We start from the raw sequence: 18,581 nt of genomic DNA on the forward strand, positions 1-18,581 counted from the left end.
TGCTTCAAAATAATACAGTGGAGAGAGAGTGTGGAAGGGATTTAGATGAGACAACATTGGCCATTTGATGATAATTGTCAAAGCTGACAGATGAGTAATGGTGATTCATTTCACTGTTCTCTTTATTTTTGTATAAATTTAGAAGTTTCCATAATGAAAAGTTAAAAAAAAAATCAGGGCCTGATAATTCATTCAATATTTGTTGAATAACTGCTATGTGCCCAACTTTTACTGGGAGCTTGGGAGAGATTTATTAACTATGAGGATAAGATCCCTACATTAAAGAGCTCATATCCTAGCTCATACCACATAAACAATTATAAAGCAATGTAAGGACTATAATATTGTGTTAAATGTATAAAGTGCTACAGGAGCAAAGAAGGAGTAATCGAGTCTTCCTGGTGAAATCACAGAATCTTCCCAGGGGACTGATGTTAAAATTGCGCCCTGAAGGTTAAATAGGCTTTTTCTGGGAAAAAAGAAAGGGGCAAGAAGCCTCTGCAGAGAAGGCAACATAACTCCAGAAAATGCTCACACTAAGGCATTAAAAGAAATATAGAGGACAGTGAAAAAAATAAAAAGTTGTCAGAGAGTAAACAATATTTGTATATATATATATATATATATATTTTTTTTTTTTGCGGTACACGGGCCTCTCACTGTTGTGGCCTCTCCCGTTGCGGAGCACAGGCTCGGGACGCGCAGGCTCAGCGGCCATGGCTCATGGGCCCAGCCGCTCCGCGGCATGTGGGATCTTCCCAGACCGGGGCACGAACCCGTGTCCCCTGAATCAGCAGGCGGACTCTCAACCACTGCACCACCAGGGAAGCCCGAATATTTGTATTTTTATTGCCACTACCTAAAACAGTGACTAACAATATACTGGGTGCTCAAAATTATCCTACTGAATAAATTTATTGCTTGAAAGAGAGCTAGGAGGAAAATAGCAGGCAGCAGTGTTTTAAAACCGAAGGAAGAAGATAACCTACGGAATGGGAGAAAAACATCTGTAACTCATATATCTGACAGGGGTCTAGTAACTAGAAGATCTAAAGAACTCTTACAACTCAGCAACAAAAAGACAAAGAACCCAACTGAAAAGTGGCCAAAAGACATGAATAGAAATTTTTCCAAAGAAGACATATAAATAGCCAATAAACATAAGAAAAGATGCTCAACAACATTTATCTTCAGAAAATGCAAAGTAAACCACAACAAGATACCACTTCACACCCACTATGATGGCTAAAAATTAGCAAAATAAATCTTTTAAAGGAAAATAACAAGTGTTGGCAAGGATAGGAGAAATTGGGACCCTTGTACATTGCTGGTGAGAATATAAAATGATGCAATCACTGTAGAAAATACGTTGGTGCTTCCTCGGAAAGTTTAACACAGAAGTACTATATGATCTAGCGATATTGCTCCACATACATGTAAACACACGTTCATAGCAGCACCGTTCACAACAGCCAAAATGTGGAAACAGCGCAATGTCCTTGGATGAATAAATTTTAAAAATGTGGTAGGTAAATACAAAGGAATATTATTCAGCCTTAAAAAGGAAGGAAAATCCTGTCACATGCTACAACATGGATGAATATTAAGGATATTATGCTAAGAAGAATAAACCAGTCACAAAAAGACAAATACTGTATGATTTCACTTATATGAGGTATCCAACGTAATCAAAAGCATAGGAAAAAAAAAAGAAGCCAGATACAAGAGATCACATATTGTATGATTCCATTTATATAAAATATCCAGAATAGGTAAATCCAGAGACAGAACACAGATTCAGGGTTGCCAGGGGTTGAGAGGTTGGAGGAGTGGGCAGCAATTGCTTAACAGGTACAGGGTTTCATTTTGGGGTCATGAAAATGTTTTAGAACTAGACAGAGGTGGTGGTTGCACAGCACTGTGAATGTACTCAGTGCCACTGAATTGTTCATTTTAAAATGGTTAATTTTATGCTGTGTCAATTTCACCTCAACTTAAAAGCACAAATAAGGAAGGCGAGGATTTCAGGAAGAAGGATATTTATTGAAAAGGGTCATAAGCCAAGGAAAGATTGAGCTGGATGTAAACTAAGAGGTCATTGGTTTTAGCAAGTAGGAGGTCCTTTTAGGAGAAATGTGCCAGTAGTCAGAGCGTTGTGGGTTGCAATAAATGGGCCTGTGCAGTAGCTTGTGGGAGTCCTGAGCATTTAGTAGGATAAGGGGAGTCAGTGGAGAGGGAAAGACTGAAGACAGATAACGGAGAGGAAATATTTGTACAGCAAGACTAGGAAGAGATAAAAGAATGGAGAGGATCACAGGGAGAGGATTTAGCTTTGGAGAGAATTAAGAAACCTAATATTGGAGAGAAACAAATGAGAATGGGATATTGTGATTTCCAAATTTCACTTGGAAAGGGATAAGTTGAAACTAGGTAACTTCTATTTTCTCTAGGAATGAGGAAGTAGGGTGTAGGGCTTCAGGAGCTGTGGGAGTTGACTGAGAATGAATAAAAGGGCTGCCTGGGCAGCTCTGAGTGCTTTAGTGTAAATCATAAATATCTCCCCCCACACACACAAATACACAATTTAAAAGTTTAGCTGTTAAAAGCATTGCGTAATTAATATTATGCCTCACAAATTGCTCACCAGAAATAAAACCACTGCATAGTACAATTTATGTGACGTATGATACTGGATTTGTGACATATTATGAATATACTTAAAATAGTCTTTATGTAACTTGCAACATAAAGATCAGTCAGGGAAAATTAGAGAAAGAGAGCAAAGTGGAATCTACTGAAGAAACATTAAATATCAAACATTCAACTAGGAAAAGGAAGTGAAAGATCTCTAGGAGACAACTTAGTATTTAAAGAAAGGTATAAGCAAATATTTCACTTGAATTTTGAAATAATGGGACTACTTAAAAATGGATAAGGAGAGGGTAGATAATAATTGTTTTGATAAATTACATAGCTTATTTCTTCGAAAAAGAAAGAAATATGTACCACAAAGTTTAAAATAAATTATTTTGGGGACTTCCCCTGTGGCACAGTGGTTAAGCCTCCATGCTCCCAATGCAGGGGGCCTAGGTTCAATCCCTGCTCAGGGAACTAGATCCCACATGCATGCCACAACTAAGAGTTCACATGCCACAACTAAGGAGACTGCCTGCCGCAACTAAGACCCGGCACAACCAAATAAATAAATAAATATTTTTTAAAATAATAAAATAAATAATTTTTAAAGTTTACTTTTAAAAAGTAACTGTTAGAACATATTAAAAGGAAATTTTAAAATTATTTTAAAACCTGAATGTTTATTAGTTGAAAACAAAAAAAAAATGAGTAACTAGCTATTAACAGTAAATGCCTTTAAACAAATTTTCAACTACTGAATGAATTTGAATATAACTACAAAATGGGTATCCTGAAATGAGATAGTCACTGATGAGGTAAGGTAATCATCTAGTGATTTCACTGAATGGAACATAATATGCATGTAAGGTGCCTTGTGGAATTCTGTGGGCACTAAAAGATTTTTTGCATAACGTTACGATGAGTCTTGGAAATGAAATTTGCCTCTACAGATTTTAGTTGAGATTTGAACAGCTCCCTAACAATACAAAATATTTATGTTTAACTATAGTTAAATAACTGAGAGGCTCAAAGAAATCTTAGCTTTAGAGTGTCCTATGCAGAAACGTGAAATGCAAAGTTTTTCACAGAATAATGAAAGTGATAAAATCACACTGGCACTTTAAATAAAATTTATTACTATTTATCTTTTTTACTGTGGTAAAATATACCTAACATAAGACTTACCATTTTAACCATTTTGAAGTATGAAGTTTAGTGACATTGAGTCCATTCACACTGTTGTACAACCACCACCATTATTCATCTCCAATACTTTATCATCATCCCAAGAAATACAATTTATTTATTTATTTATATTGTGGCAAAAAACACATAATACAAAATTTACCTTCTTAGTCACTTAAAAAAAACAATTTATTTAAATTTTAAAAAAGCAACAATAAAACAGGTCAACCATTTCTCCCACACCTTCCCTCCACCTCTGACAACCACCAGTCTGTTCTCTGCATCTATGAACTTTTTTTTTTTTTCAGATATGAGAGAGATCACACAGTATTGTATTCATCTTTCCCTGTCTCACTTGTTTCACTTCACATAATACCCTCAAGGTCCATCCGTGTTCTCCCAAATAGCAGATTTCATTCTTTTTAGGGCTGAATAATATTCCATTACATATATATCACAATTTCTTTATCCATTCATGTATCGATGGACACTTAGGTTGTTTCCATATCTTGGCTAAACAATGCTGCAGTGAACATGAGGGTGCATATATCTTTTGAATTACTGTTTTCATTTTCTTCAGATAAATACCCGGAAGTGGAAATGCTAGATCATACAGTAGTTCTATTTTTAGTTTTTCGAGGAAACTTCATAGTGTTTTTCCATAGCAGCTGCAACATTCGCACCTACAGTACGGAAGAGTTTCTCTTTCACCACATCCTCATCAACACTTGTTATTTCTAGTCTTTTTTAATAATAGCCGTTCTAACGTCTGAGGTGATATCTTATTATGGTTTTGATTTGCACTTCCCTGATGATTACTAATATTGAACACCTTTTCATGTACCTGTTGGCCATCTGTATGTCTTCTTTGGAAAAATGTCTATTCAGATCTTCTGGCCATTTTTTAAATCAGACTCTTTGTTTTTTGCTATTGTATGAGATCTTTATATATTTTTGGATATTAGCCCTTTATCAGATCTATGATTTGAAAATATTTTCTCCCATTCAGTAGGTTGCTTTTTCATTTTGCTGATGGTTTATTTTGCTATGCAGAAGCTTTTTAGTTTGATGTAGTCCCACTTGTTTATTTTTGCTTTTGTTGCTTTTGCTTTTGGTGTCAGATTCAAAAAATCATCACTGGGAACTTCCCTGGTGGCGCAGTGGTTAAGACTCCATGCTCCCAATGCAGGGGGCCCGGGTTCGATCCCTGGTCAGGGAACTAGATCCCACATGCATGCCACAAGTAAGGAGCTCGCGAGCCGCAATTAAGGAGCCTGCCTGCCACAACGAAGACCCACCACAGCCAAATAAATAATATTAAAAAAAAAATCACCAACACCTATGTCAAGTAGCTTATTGCCTATGTTTTCTTCTAGAAGTTTTATGGTTTTTGGCCTTACATTCAAGCTTTTAATCCATTTTCAGTTAGTTTTTGTGGATGGTCTATGACAGAGGTGCAGTTTCATTCTTATGCATGTGACTGTTCAGTTTTACCAAAACCACTTATTGAAGAGACTGTCCTTTCCCCATTGTATATTCTTGATTCCTTTATTGTAAATTAATTGACCACTTATGCATGGGTTTATTTCTGGGCTCTCTATTATGTTTTACTGATCTAGGTGTCTTTTTATGTCAATATATTGTTTTAGTTACTATAGCTTTGGAGTAGTTTGAAATCAGAGAGTATGATGTCTCCAGCCTTGTTCTTTTTTTTCAAGATTGTTTTGACTATTCAGGGTTTTTTATGGCTACATACAAATTTTAGGGTTGTTTATTCTATTTCTGTGAAAAATGCCATTGGAATTTTGATAGGGATTGCATTGAATTTGCTTTGCTTTGGGTAGAATGGTCACTTTAACAATATTAATTCTTCCAACCCATGAGCATGGAATATGCTTTCAGTTATTTGTGTCTTTTTCAGTTTCTTTCATTAACATCTTGTAGTTTTCAATATACAGGTTTCAATATACAGTTTTCAATATACAGGTCTTTCATCTCCTTGGTTAAATTTATTCCTAGGTATTTTATCTTTTTGATGCACTTGTAAATGGGATTGTTTTCTTAATTTCTATTTCTGACAGTTCATTATTTGTGTAGAGAAATGTGTATTGATTTTGTATCCTGCAAGTTTACTTAACTTGCTGATTAGTTCTAACAGTTTTTTGATGGAGTCTTTAGAGTTTTGTATGTATAATATCATATCATCTGCAACCAGTGACAGTTTTACTTTTTTCTTTCCAACTTGGATGCCTTTTCTTTTTCTTGCCTAATTGCTCTGGCTAGGACTTCCAATACTACGTTGAATAAAGTGGTGAGAGTGAACATTCTTGTTCCACTTGAACAAGGAACATCACTTGTTCCTGATCTTAGAGGAAAAATGTTCAGCTTTTCACGACTGAGTATGATGTTAGCTGTGGTCTTGTCACATAGGGACTTTATTATGTTGATGTACATTCCTTCTATAATTGCTTTGTTGAGAGTTTTTAAGAGCTTTTTAAAATCATAAATAAATGTTGAATTTTGGCAAATGCTTTTTCTGCGTCTATTGAGATGATCATATGATTTTTATCCTTCATTTTGTTAATGTGGTGCATGACATGGACTGATTTGTGGATGTTGGACCAGCCCCCACCACCCCGCATCCCTGGAATAAATCCCACTTGACTGTGGTGTATGATTTCTTTTAATGTACTGTTGATTTTGGTTTTCTAATATTTTGTTGATGATTTTTACATCTATGTTCATCTGGGATATTGGTCTGTAATTTTCTTTTCCTGTGGTATCCCTGTCTGATTTTGGATCAGGGTAATGCTGGCCTTGTAAAATGAGTTTGGAAGAGTTCCCTCCTCTTCTACTTTACGTAAGAGTTTGAGAAGGATTGGTATTAACTTTACTTTGAATTTTTGGTATAATTCACCAGTGAAGTTGTCTGGCCCTGAACTTTTGTTTCTTGGGAGGTTTTTGATCACTAATTTAATCTCCTTATTGGTAATCAGTCTGTTCATATTTTCTATTTCATCGTAATTCAGTCTTGGTTGGCTGTATGTTTCTAGGAATTTATCAATTTCCTCTAGGCTGTAAAATTTGTTGTCATATAATTGTTTATAGTGGTCTTTTATGATCCTTTGTATTTCTCTGGTACTGGTTATATTATCTCCTCTTTCTTTTCTGATTTTATTTATTTGAGGGCTCCCTCTTTTTTTCTTGGTAAATCTCACTAAGGATTTGTCAGTTTTGTTTATCTTTTCAAAGAACAAGCTCTTCATTTCATTGACCTTTTCTACTGTCTGTTTAGTCTCATTTTAATTTACTCCTGCTCTATTCTTTGTTATTTCCTTCCTTCTACTAACTTTGGGTTTTGTCTGTTTTTCTTTTTCTAGCTCCTTGAGGTGTAAAGCTCCTTGACAAATACCATATGATATCACTTATACCTGGAATCAAAATATGACACAAATGAACTTATTTAAGAAACAGACTTGCAGACATAGAGAACAGACTTGTGGTTGCCAAGGGGGTGGGGGAGTGGAGCAGGGATGGACTGGGAGTTTGAGATTGGCATATTTAAACTATTATATATAGAATGGATGAACAACAAGGTGCTACTGTATAGTACAGGGAACTATGTTGAATATCCTGTAATAAACCATAATGGAAAAGAAAAAAAATAAAGTTAGGTTGTTTGAGACTTTTCTTATTTCTTGAGGAAGGCATTTATTGCTATGAACTTCCTTCTTAGAAGTACTCTTGCTGCATGCTATAAATTTTAGCGTGTTACATTTCTATTTTCATTTGTCTCAAGGTATTTATTTATTTCTCTTTTGATTTCTTCTTTGACCCATTGGTTGTTCAGTAGCATGTTGTTTAACCTCCACATATTTGCAAATCTTCCAGTTTTCTTCATGTTATTAATCCTAGTTTCATACCATTGTGGTTGGAAAAGATGCTTGATATGATTTCAATCCTCTTAAATTTATCAAGACTTGTTTTGTGTCCTAACGTATGATCTATATTGGAAAATATTCCATGTGCACTTGAGAAGAATGTGTATTCTGTTGCTTTTGGATGGGCTGTTCTGTGAACATCTGTTAAGTCTATCAGGTTTAATGTGTTGCTCAAAGCCAATGTGTTTCCTTACTGATGCTCTCTCTGTATGATCTATCCATTGATGTAAGTGGGGTACTAAAGTCCCCTATTATTGTATTGCTATATATTTCTCCCTTTAAGTATGTTAACATTTGCTTTAGAAATTTGGGTGACCTATGTTGGGTGCATAAATATTTACAAAATGTTTTATCTCTTGTTGGATTGACCCCTTTATCATTATGTAATGCCCTTCTTTGTCTCTTATCACATTCTATGTTTTAAAGACTATTTTTTCTGATATAAGTATAGCTACTTCACCTTTCTTTTGGTTTCCATTTGCATGGAAAATATATTTTTCCATCCCTTTACTTTCAGTCTGTGTGAGTCCCTACCTCTAAAGTGAGTCTTTTGTAGGCAGTATATAGATGGATGTTTAAAAAAAAAAATCCATTCACCATTCTATGCCTTTTGATTGGAGCATCTGGTCCATTTACAGTTAAAGTAATTATTGAAACGTATGTGCTTAGTGCCATTTTGTTAATTGTTTTCTGGCTGTTTTTGTAGTTCCTTTCTGTGCCTTTATTCTTCTCTTGCTCTCTTTGGTTGTTGTTTGATTACTTTCTTTAGTGGCATGCTTATATTCCTTTCTGTTTCTCTTTTGTGTATTTACTATAGATTTTTGCTTTGTGGTTACCATGAGGCTTACATATAACAACTTATATCTATAACATTCTATTTTAAGTTGAAAACAACTTAAGTTTGATCCAATTGTAAAGCTCATTGTTATTACTCCCCCTGCCACATCTTAATTTTTTGATGTTGCATCTTTTTATATTGTGTATCCCTTATAACTATTGTAACCATAGTTATTTTTACTACTTTTGTCTTTAACCTTCATACTAGCTTTATAGGTAATTAATTAATTCACTATCTTTACTATGTATTTGCCTTTCCAGTGAGATTTACTCTTTCATATGTGTTCTTGTTATTAATTAGCACCCTTTCTTTTCAGCTCCAAGAAGTCCCATTGACATTTCTTGTAAAGCCAGTTTAATGGTGATGAACTCCCTTAGCTTTTGCACATCTGGAAAACACCTTATCCCTCCTTCACTTATGAGTGAGCTTTGTTGCCAGGTATAGTATTCTTGGTTGGAAGTGTTTTTCTTTCAGCACTTTGAATATATTGTGCTACTCCCTTTTAGCCTGCGACGTTTCTGTTGAAAAGTCTGGTAATAGCCTTATGGGGGTTTTCTTGTATGTAGCAAGTTATTTTTCTCTTGCTACTTTTAAGATTCTCTTCTTATCTTTAATTTTTGACATTTAAAGTGTAATGTGTCTTGGTATGTGGGTCTCTTACTTGATTCCTCTTATTTGGAACTCTGGATTCCTGTATCTGGGTGTCTGTTTCCTTCCTCAGGTCAGAGAAGTATTTAGCCATTATTTCTTCAAATAAGATTTCTGCCCCTTTCTCTCTTCTCCTTCTGGGAGCTTGATGATATATTAGTCTGTTTGATGTTGTACCATTAGTCCCTTAAGCTATCTTCACTGTGCTCCTCTGACTGGGTGAGTTCCACTGCTCTATCTTCAAGTTGACTGATCCTTTTCTCTGCTTCATCCAGTCTGCTCTTAAACTCAGCTAGTGTATTTTTCAGCTCAGTTATTGTATTCTCTGCTCTATGACTTCTATTTGGTACTTTCCTATATTTTCCATCTCTTTGACATTTTCATTGTGTTCACCCATTCTTCCCCCCAGTTCAGTGATCATCTTTACGACCATTACTTTAAAGTCTTTATCACAAAAACTATTTATCTCTATTTCATTAAGGTATTTTTTCCTGTGGGTTTATCTTGTTCTTTCATTTGGAACATATTCCTCTATTTCTTCATTTTGCATGATTCTGTGTGTTGGTTTCTAACAGTAGGTGAAACCACCTCTCCCAGTCTTGAAGGTGTGGCCTCATGTAGGAGACAAAATTTGTCGTCTCATTTCCTCTTGCTTGTTTCTCAAATCTTTGTGCTTGACCAAGCAGACTATTATATTTCTAACAGCTCCTAGTTGTTGAGGTTGTGCCAAGATCTGTCAGTGTCCCAAAATGGAGGATCTCAGTACCTAGATTCAGGCTGATTAGAAGCCAGACCCTCAAGCATCAGTTTTTAAACGTATGCAAATATATACACTCCTGTAGGACCACAAGTGTAAGCCCCACTGGCCACCAGAGCCATATGATCTGGAGGTGTCCCTGAGTGGCATTAGCAAAACTCAGGGCTCCAGACAAGTGTATAAGGTCTTTCCTGGGTGATATTAATGAACTGGAGCAAGGCAGAGGGAGAGAGCCCAGATGGCATGGCAAGCCCTATGTTCCTTAAAAGCAGCTCTATATGCCACAAAATGTGGTCAAACCTGAAGCCTGCCCCTCAGGCTGAAGCTCCAGGACAAGCAAAGAGGCCTCCTTCACAGAAAGGCTGGGGGGTGTGCCTCAGTCCACTATCTGTACAGTGCCTTGGGGATGTAACTTGCCAAAGCCCATTTCTCCAATTGCCACAGTGCCATGGGACCCAGAAATGCAAGCCTCATGGCTACCAGAGCCAGGCAAATCAAGAGGCATTCCCCAGGCAGCAGACCCCCAAACTGGGGCAACAGACATAAAAACCAGGGTACCAAGCATATATAAAGCTTCCCTCCAGGCAACACTTAAACACTTTTTAAGTGTACAGTTCAGTGGTGTTGGGTATATTCACATTGTTGTGAAGCAGATCTCTAGAACTTTTCCATCTTGCAAGTCAAAACTCTATACCCATTAAACAGCTGCCCTTTCCCCTCACCCCCAGACCCTGGTAACCACCATTCTACTTTATCTTTCTATGAATTTGACAACTTTAGATACCTCATATAAGTGGAATCACAATTTATTTTTTTTGGTTTTATTGAGAAATAATTGACATGAATCACTGTGTAAGTTTAAAGTGTACAGCATGATGGTTTGATTCACATATATTGTGAAATGATTACCACAATAGGTTTAGCTAACACCCATCATCTCATATAAATACAATAAAAAGAAAGAAGAAAAAAGAAAATAACTTTTCTCCTTGTGATGAGAACTCTTAGGATTTACTCTCTTTCTACAATTTTCCTATATATCATATAAGTGTTAGCTATAGTCATCATATTGTACATCATATCCCTAGTACTTATTTACGTTTTAACTGGAAGTTTGTACCTTTTGACCACCTTCCTCTGATTCCCCCTCCCCATACCCTCTGACTCTGGTAACCACAAGTCTGATCTCTTTTTTCTATGAGTTTGTTTTAGACTCCACACATAATTGAGATCATACAGTATTTCTCTTTCTCTGTCCACCATTTTATTTATTTATTTATTTAATTTTTGGCTGCATTGGGTCTTCATTGCTGTGCGCAGGCTTTCTCTAGTTGTGGTGCATAGGCTTCTTGTCGTGGTGGCTTCTCTTGTTGTGGAGCATGGGCTCTAGGCACGCGGGCTTCAGTAGTTGTGGCACACGGGCTCAGTAGTTGTGGTGCACAGGCTCAGTAGTTGTGGCATACAGGCTTAGTTGCTCCGTGGCATGTGGGATCTTCCCGGACCAGGGCTCGGACCTGTGTCCTCTGCATTGGTAGGTGGATTCTTAACCACTGCGCCACCAGGGAAGCCCTCAAAATTTATTTATTTATTCATTTATTTTTTATTTTTTATTTTATTTTTTTGTGGTACGCGGGCCTCTCACTCTTGTGGCCTCTCCCGTTGCGGAGCACAGGCTCCGGATGCGCAGGCTCAGCGGCCATGGCTCACGGGCCTAGCCACTCCGCGGCATGTGGGATCTTCCCAGACCGGGGCATGAACCTGTGTCCCCTGCATCGGCAGGCGGACTCTCAACCACTGCGCCACCAGGGAAGCCCCCCAACAATTTATTTTTAATTAAAAATAATAGCAGTCACTGAATGAAAGGGATTTTTTACTTGTTTTGTGGCTTTTTGCTGATAGTTGGACCTGAGACTAACCAATATACTGTATGGATTTTATTTATGGTGCAATCATATGTCACAGCCCTTGTTGATCATCCATTCCTGAATACAGAAACTAAATGTCATCAGGTTAAAGGATCAGTAATTAGATGCTCAGGTAGTACTTGACTTTGAAGTTATTTATAAAATTTTAATTTTTCTTCGAATGCTAAATGAAACAGCATGAGAAATATGAGATAGAAAATTTAGAGAGTGTATTTAATTACAGCGTTCTCCTGCAGTTAGTATTTATTATTACACTATTTAGCCTTCGTTGTGTAACACTCTGAGTGCAGAACCACCTGTGTTTTGGTTTTAGTTCTGCTATCTATATGACCTTGGGCAAATCATTTAATTTCTCTAAGCTTAGGCATTACTATCCCTACTAGCATTCTAATGCATAAATAAAGATGGAGATGATACTATCCAGCCTGCTTACTTTAGGGTAGTGTTATAAGAATAAACAGGGAGTACTGTGTGAAAAAAAACTCTGACATATTAAGTTTAGAAATATATATTATTTAAAAAATTTCATCTTTTCCAAATTTCTCTCCATTTTTATATGCCTTTCTTCTAAAACTCTCATACTACACTAGACAAAAAAGATATGCTCCTCCCCCCATTCCCTATAAAATGGATTTCATATTTCAACAATAAACACACATATTAAAAAAATGGTGAACAGCTTTGTTGCTCTAACTAGGTCTAGGAATGAGGGAGTAAAGAATACCAGGAATGAAGTAGAGAAGAATTTCCCTCCCTCCTTTTTTATCCATGCTCCCATAACTTCTCAGCTATGAGTCCTTAAGTTTGAGAGTATGGAGAAGACTGAGGAATGTAGCATGAAATGACAGGTTAATATTAGAAGTGCTACTTTAGGAGAATCTTAGGAATGGTTTGACTCTTCACCTGTAGTCTCACAGGTATAAAAGTTTTGTGACTCAGTGGTTTATGCAACAAGCTGGAAACTCAGGACCTGTGGCTTCTGGCCATGCATGACATTTGTTTTTTACATAAGCTAGTCATGTTCACTCCCATGTTTTATTTAGTTTTTCATCTATTAATGAGGACAATGATGCCAAATTACTTCCCAGGGTTGTAAAGAAAAACAGAGCTCACAAAGAGCTATAATGCCATGAAAGCCATAACAAAGGTAGTTTTTATGAGAGAACAGGTGTAACAATACTCCAGAAGTTAAAATTTCTATATAGATATAAAGCATTACTTCTACCTGAGCTGGGAGGGGAAGGGATACTGAATATGAAGTAGGTATATAATTCTGAACCCTCTTTTGGATTATTAGTTTTAAACTCCCACTCAAACCTTCACAAAAGTATTGCAATACTAAGAAGGAAGATTTCTGAAAACAGTATTTGGCTTCCTTCTCATCCGTCATGTGTTTACCCTGAGTAAAGGTGGCCAGTGAACAGAAAAAAAGCCAAAAGAAGAGACGCAGGGTAAAAAAGTAAAAGGTCTGGAAATCATTAATTCTTTGTTTAACCAGTTCTTGTGTTTTCTATAAGCAAGTGTAAGGTGTAGTACACTAATTCTGAAACACACCTCTTTAAGACAGCACCAGGCAGCTTTCCTAGAAGATGAAACTGAGGATTAGAGAGGTTAAGTGATTTGCCCTGAGTAAGAAATGGAGTGGGTTTTTGAATCTTCATCTCTCTCATTTCAGAGCCCACGCTCTTTATTATTGCCCTATTCTGTTTCAGGAAAAGCAGAATTGACTTCTGGAATAAATGTCAATGGAACCTGTCCTAAACAGTTATGAAGAAGTTAAGTTGCTCCAGAGATTCTCCCCATCTCTCCCATGGCCACATGGGTATAAGGTGACATATCTACCTATTTCTGCATGCATGCTTCATGCTCCTTTCTTGACTAACTAGATTCTCCATACTTTCTACTCTTCTCACAAGGCTTCGGCTTGTCAGATCCCTAATTCTACCCCATGGCATTCAGCTTCTGCCCTTTCGGCTTAATGACTTACTCCCTCTAGGTTTCTAAGTTCCGATTCTTCACAGTGAGGACCGATACTCCCAGATCATGTTCCTACCCCAGGCCATAGGCTGCTGGCCAGTCCACATGGGTTGGTTAACTTGGGTCAAGTGCCCAAACCCTCAGCTGTGGCTGTGAATGGGCAGGGCAGTTGTGTTCCTTGAGAACTGTGGTGTAAGTAGGTGGACATTCTGAAACAGCTGTGCCATTTTAAAACATCATCCAGACAAGATCTGCTTCATTTTTATTTATTTGTGTTTCTGTTAAAGATATCACCATTCTTCCTATTGACCGGATTGAAAGTCTAAAAAAATTTTCAATCAAATAGATTTAACTTTGTTGGAAAAGTAATGTACACACATCATAAAATACTCAGAATATGACAGGGTATGCACACTGGAAGTTGTACCCTCTCCACCAAAGATCCTCAAGGCCCTCCTAGAGGTGATCACAGCTAACAGTTTTTGAAGTATCCTTCAGGAAAATCCTACGCATGTTTAAGCATTTTATCCATATTTTATCCACATTCCATTTTATATAAATGGAAGAATATGATAAACGCAATGTGTGTCTAGTTCTTCTCATTTAATAAGCAGATCCTGAAACCTATTCCACATCAACACATACAGATTTTTTTTTCACTTTTTAATGGCTTCACAGGACTTAATTATATATATGTGATTCTGTTTTTTAACTTTTGATAGGGAGATACATTGTTTCCACTCTTGCCCTGTTACAAAAAAGCCTGCAGTAAGCATATATGTTTGTACACAGCTATAAATATTACCTATAAATTTTTCAGTCAAAGCATGCATGACGTTTCCACTCTGATACATTTATGGCCAAATTGCCTCCAAAGATGATGTGCCAGTTCCTCTCACCTTCTGTGCAAAGTCCCCATCTGCTCATACCATGCACAGCCCTGTGTTCTGTCAAACTTTCTGACCTCTTCCAATCCAATTTCAGTCATTTTTAAATTCCACCTTCTTTCTTGTCCACTAAGTCAGTCACCGAGTTCTGTGAGTTTTCAGTCTCTCTCACCTCCATCTGTGTCTTTGTAATTGCAGTGCTATGACCTTAGTTTCAGCTTTTGTCGTGTCATGTATTCGCTCCCAATAGGGCTCATTCCATTCTCTTCCCTTATTACTTCACAACTTACCATACGCGGCCAGACTAATATTTTCCTAATTTCACTTTTATACTCAGAAACCTTTGGTGGCTCCCACTGACAACAGTATCAGGTCCAAATCCTCAGCCAGAGTTCAGTCCTAGTCTACTTTAGTGCCTTTACACATATACAAAAGTTCTGCTTCAAACTTCTGCTTTGCTATCTTCATGCTCTTAGTTTCGTCACTTCTCTTCCCTGGGAGTTCTTCTTCCCATTCAAACCTAATTTAACTTCTCTTTCAAGGTCCTCTGTGACTACTTCATGCTGACAACCCAGTTCATAATTCTCTCTTCTGAGAATTGCTAAACTACTCATTGTCTGTATCACTCATTTGGCATTTATTAACTTACAGTAACCAAGATTTTAGTGTTTTTTCCTGTCTCCTGAAACAGCTGTAAGCTCTAGAAGAAACCACCTCTGAGATATTTTTGTATCTCTCTCTGCCCTCACACAGCACAACCCCTCCTATTTTGCAGTGCTCAAAAAATATCTGTAGATTGAAACAAGATTTAAATGTATTAAAAAGAGGAAAGTCTTTCCAAAAGATCTGAAATCCATAAAGGTACTTTACTTTTGTTTTTCCTTAACCTACATGAGATGCCAAAGGTAGATGCTGAGAATGCAAAAGAGACTTGTGTTGCAAGAAAGAGAGAAATGCTTGCAATAAGAGGAAAAGGTAAAAAAAAAAAAAAAGACTGCAAAACCACTAGCGAAAATAGGACTCAATAACTGAAACAACTAACACTTTTGATAACTCAAACAGGTAACCCGACTGACACTAGACTGATATACAGCTTGTCCAGCATATAGTCTTTATCAATCACCATCTGATTTGCACATTCTTCTGACATATCAAAAGTAGAAGCAGTCCTCAATCATCTGCCCATTTCTCGGCCCACGTCTAATTTCTCTCCCAGTTCTGGGGGGAAAGGGTACCTTACAGTGAGCTATACTGGTAGGTGATCAAACCCAGATCCTAATCTTTTCTCATATCCAATGAAACTGAGTCTCAGTAATCTGATTAAAGTAAAATACTCCAGACCCTTGTTTTAAGTAAAGCTTACCTTAGAAATTAAACTATTCCTCTAAGTGAATTTTTAAAATACAGGACAAAACTGTATCTTTTTACATGCACATACCTGTATATAAATGCATAGGAAGACATTTGGAAGGGCACATCTGGAAGTGGTTATTTCTGAGAAGAAGAGTAGATTGGTATATGTCAGTTGTATTATTTTAAAGAGTAATATTTGTCTTTAAAACAAATAGGAAATTGGATCTTGTTACTCATACCTGTTTTCTTCAAGTTTATCACTAAATTTCACGGTGCTTCTAAACATTCATCTGGGAAAAGGGGCTTACCACTGACATTTCCTATTTTAACCAAATTGCCTGACCAATCTGATCTGTAAAAAACGTGTGTGCGGGTCTAAGTGACCAAAAGAAGTCCACGGATCAGGTCCTTCACCTCAGTCACATTATCACAAGTTTACGCTCCTTTGTGAGAAACAATATGGTGTTGTAGTGAAAGCAAAAGGATCTGAGCTCTAGTTTGGGCTCTGCTAAGAATATGCTGGGGGACCATGCGCAAACACTTTCTTTGTAAAATGATGAATTAGACTGGGACGGATTTCTCTGATTATTAGAAGACTTACAAAGATGCATTCTACGGAGAAAAATATATTATTCAGTTCTGAGGTGCTGCGAATCTAAAGGCAAGAAGATAGATTCCTGTCAATTCACACTAGGACAAACTGAATCTCAGGCGCTCACTCGCCGGCGTTTAGACGGATGTGCAAAAAGCAAAAGTCCTATCACTGAAGAAGCGTTTCGTTTCTCTTGGCTGTAGCCATTCCCCAAAGTGCCAAGGTCTAAGTGCCCTCAACATTAAGATGAAGACATACCTGCGGCGAACGTGGAGATGACACTACTACAGTTCCCAGCATGCCTCTCTTCCCACCGCCGCCCTCCCCCGCCCCACTCCTGGACTCCGGCCGGCCTGGATTTGTAGTCCCAGCCCATGGCTGGCGGCGGGCGGAAGCACTCTAGAAATATGTTTTTCCCACTAATAGGCGGTGAGACCGCAGTTTCCAACTCAAGTCCTACTCCAATTGAGTAGCGTTTGCCCGGCTGTGTCGAATTCCCTCCTACGACCGCTCCTCAAACCTATGCGCAGCCCGGGCGGGACCACGCCCCGGAAGTAGAGTCAAGTCTCCCAGCCGACTGCCGAAGCGCCTCCCAGCCACTCCTAGCCGGGCTAGGGCCGGCGGGGCGGGCTTGGGGGCGTGGCGGGCGGGGGCGACTCGGCGCGGCGTAGCGCCCGGGACGGAGCCGCTGCGCGGAGACGCGCGTTTGGGTGGCGGCGGGGGCGAGCCCGTGGGGAGAGGCGGCTGCGGCTGCTAGCCGGGAGGGAGGGAGGGAGGGAAGGAGGAACCGGGAAGGGGGGGGGGGGGGCAGGGCGGTCGGAGAGCTGTGTTTCTAAGGCGGTGGCGGCGTCTCCGGCAGAGCAGGAGGAGGGCGGGGAAGGAGGATGGAGCAAGCTGGGGGTTGGGGTTGGCGCTAGCCGCAGTGGCTCGCCCCGTACTGTGGGAGAGCGGCGGCTGCTCCTGGAAGTTGTAGGATCGGGAGCCGGGCTGGTGCCGCCGCTGCCACCGCCTTGGGCGGTGGGGAGGAGCAGGGAGCGGCGGGGGTCGGGAGTGAGGGGTCGGGTAGGGGGAGCGAGCTGGGGAAGACTGAGCGGGCTCTGCGCCGGGCGGGAGGGCGGCGGGGGGGCCAGCGACCGCAGCCGGGGGGACTCGGGAGGATGGAGCAAGTGGAGATCCTGAGGAAATTCATACAGAGGGTTCAGGCCATGAAGAGTCCGGACCACAATGGGGAGGACAACTTCGCCCGGGACTTCATGGTGAGTCCCTCCCCTCGCTGTCGACTCCTCTCGCCGGCACCGGAGCCCACTGCAGCCTCGCCCGGCCGGCCCGGGCCGCCAGCGCTTTGTGTGCGGCTGTAAGGAGAGGGGCGGAGGGGGCGCGCGCCAGCTCCAAGGCCGGGTGGACTCGGAGGCCGGAGGGAGGTGAGGTCGCCTCCGCCCCTCGGCCGTCTTTTCTCCTCCCGCGATCGCGGCCCCCTCCGCCGGCGTCCGGGACGCGAAGGGAGAGGCCGCCCGGCCGAGCCCGCACTCAGCACCGCCGCCAGAGACCACCTATTGTTTCTCGGGCCGGGAGCCGGAGGCGAATGAGGTACAGGCCGGGGGGCTCGTCTCTCCTCACATCCCCATCCAACTGCCCCTCCAGGGAGGATCGCGGCTGAGGGAGGAACGGGGCTTTTAAGGTGGCAATTAACTCGTGGGGTCCCTTTGCTCAATCTGATCACTGGGGTGGGCAAGGTAGGACTGTTTGCCGTTCCTGGGTTCGCAGTTATCTCCGGTGCATGGGAAAGGGTCTGTCCCTAAGCATTCTCGTGGTTTGCTCAATTTCCATTTACCCCTGTTCCA

At 39.7% G+C, this 18,581-nt stretch overlaps 1 protein-coding gene across 2 annotated transcripts in view; it reads left to right on the forward strand.

Annotated features, from left to right (window-relative positions):
• The first annotated feature begins 17,591 nt into the window (after positions 1-17,591).
• PTPN12 (protein tyrosine phosphatase non-receptor type 12) overlaps positions 17,592-18,581 on the forward strand; it is an 86,644-nt gene continuing 85,654 nt past the window's right edge. Inside the window, exon 1 of one of the 2 annotated variants that reach the window (XM_029233015.1) lies at positions 17,592-17,996. In XM_029233015.1, coding sequence (XP_029088848.1) covers positions 17,898-17,996 — 99 coding nt within the window. In that variant the 5' untranslated portion in view covers positions 17,592-17,897. The remainder of the gene's footprint in view (positions 17,997-18,581) is intronic. The other variant, XM_029233016.1, reaches the window with a different exon arrangement.

Source organism: Monodon monoceros, unplaced genomic scaffold, assembly GCF_005190385.1.
Source record: "Monodon monoceros isolate NGI ecotype Baffin Bay Population unplaced genomic scaffold, NGI_Narwhal_1 Super_Scaffold_2, whole genome shotgun sequence".
Lineage (NCBI taxonomy): Eukaryota > Metazoa > Chordata > Mammalia > Artiodactyla > Monodontidae > Monodon > Monodon monoceros.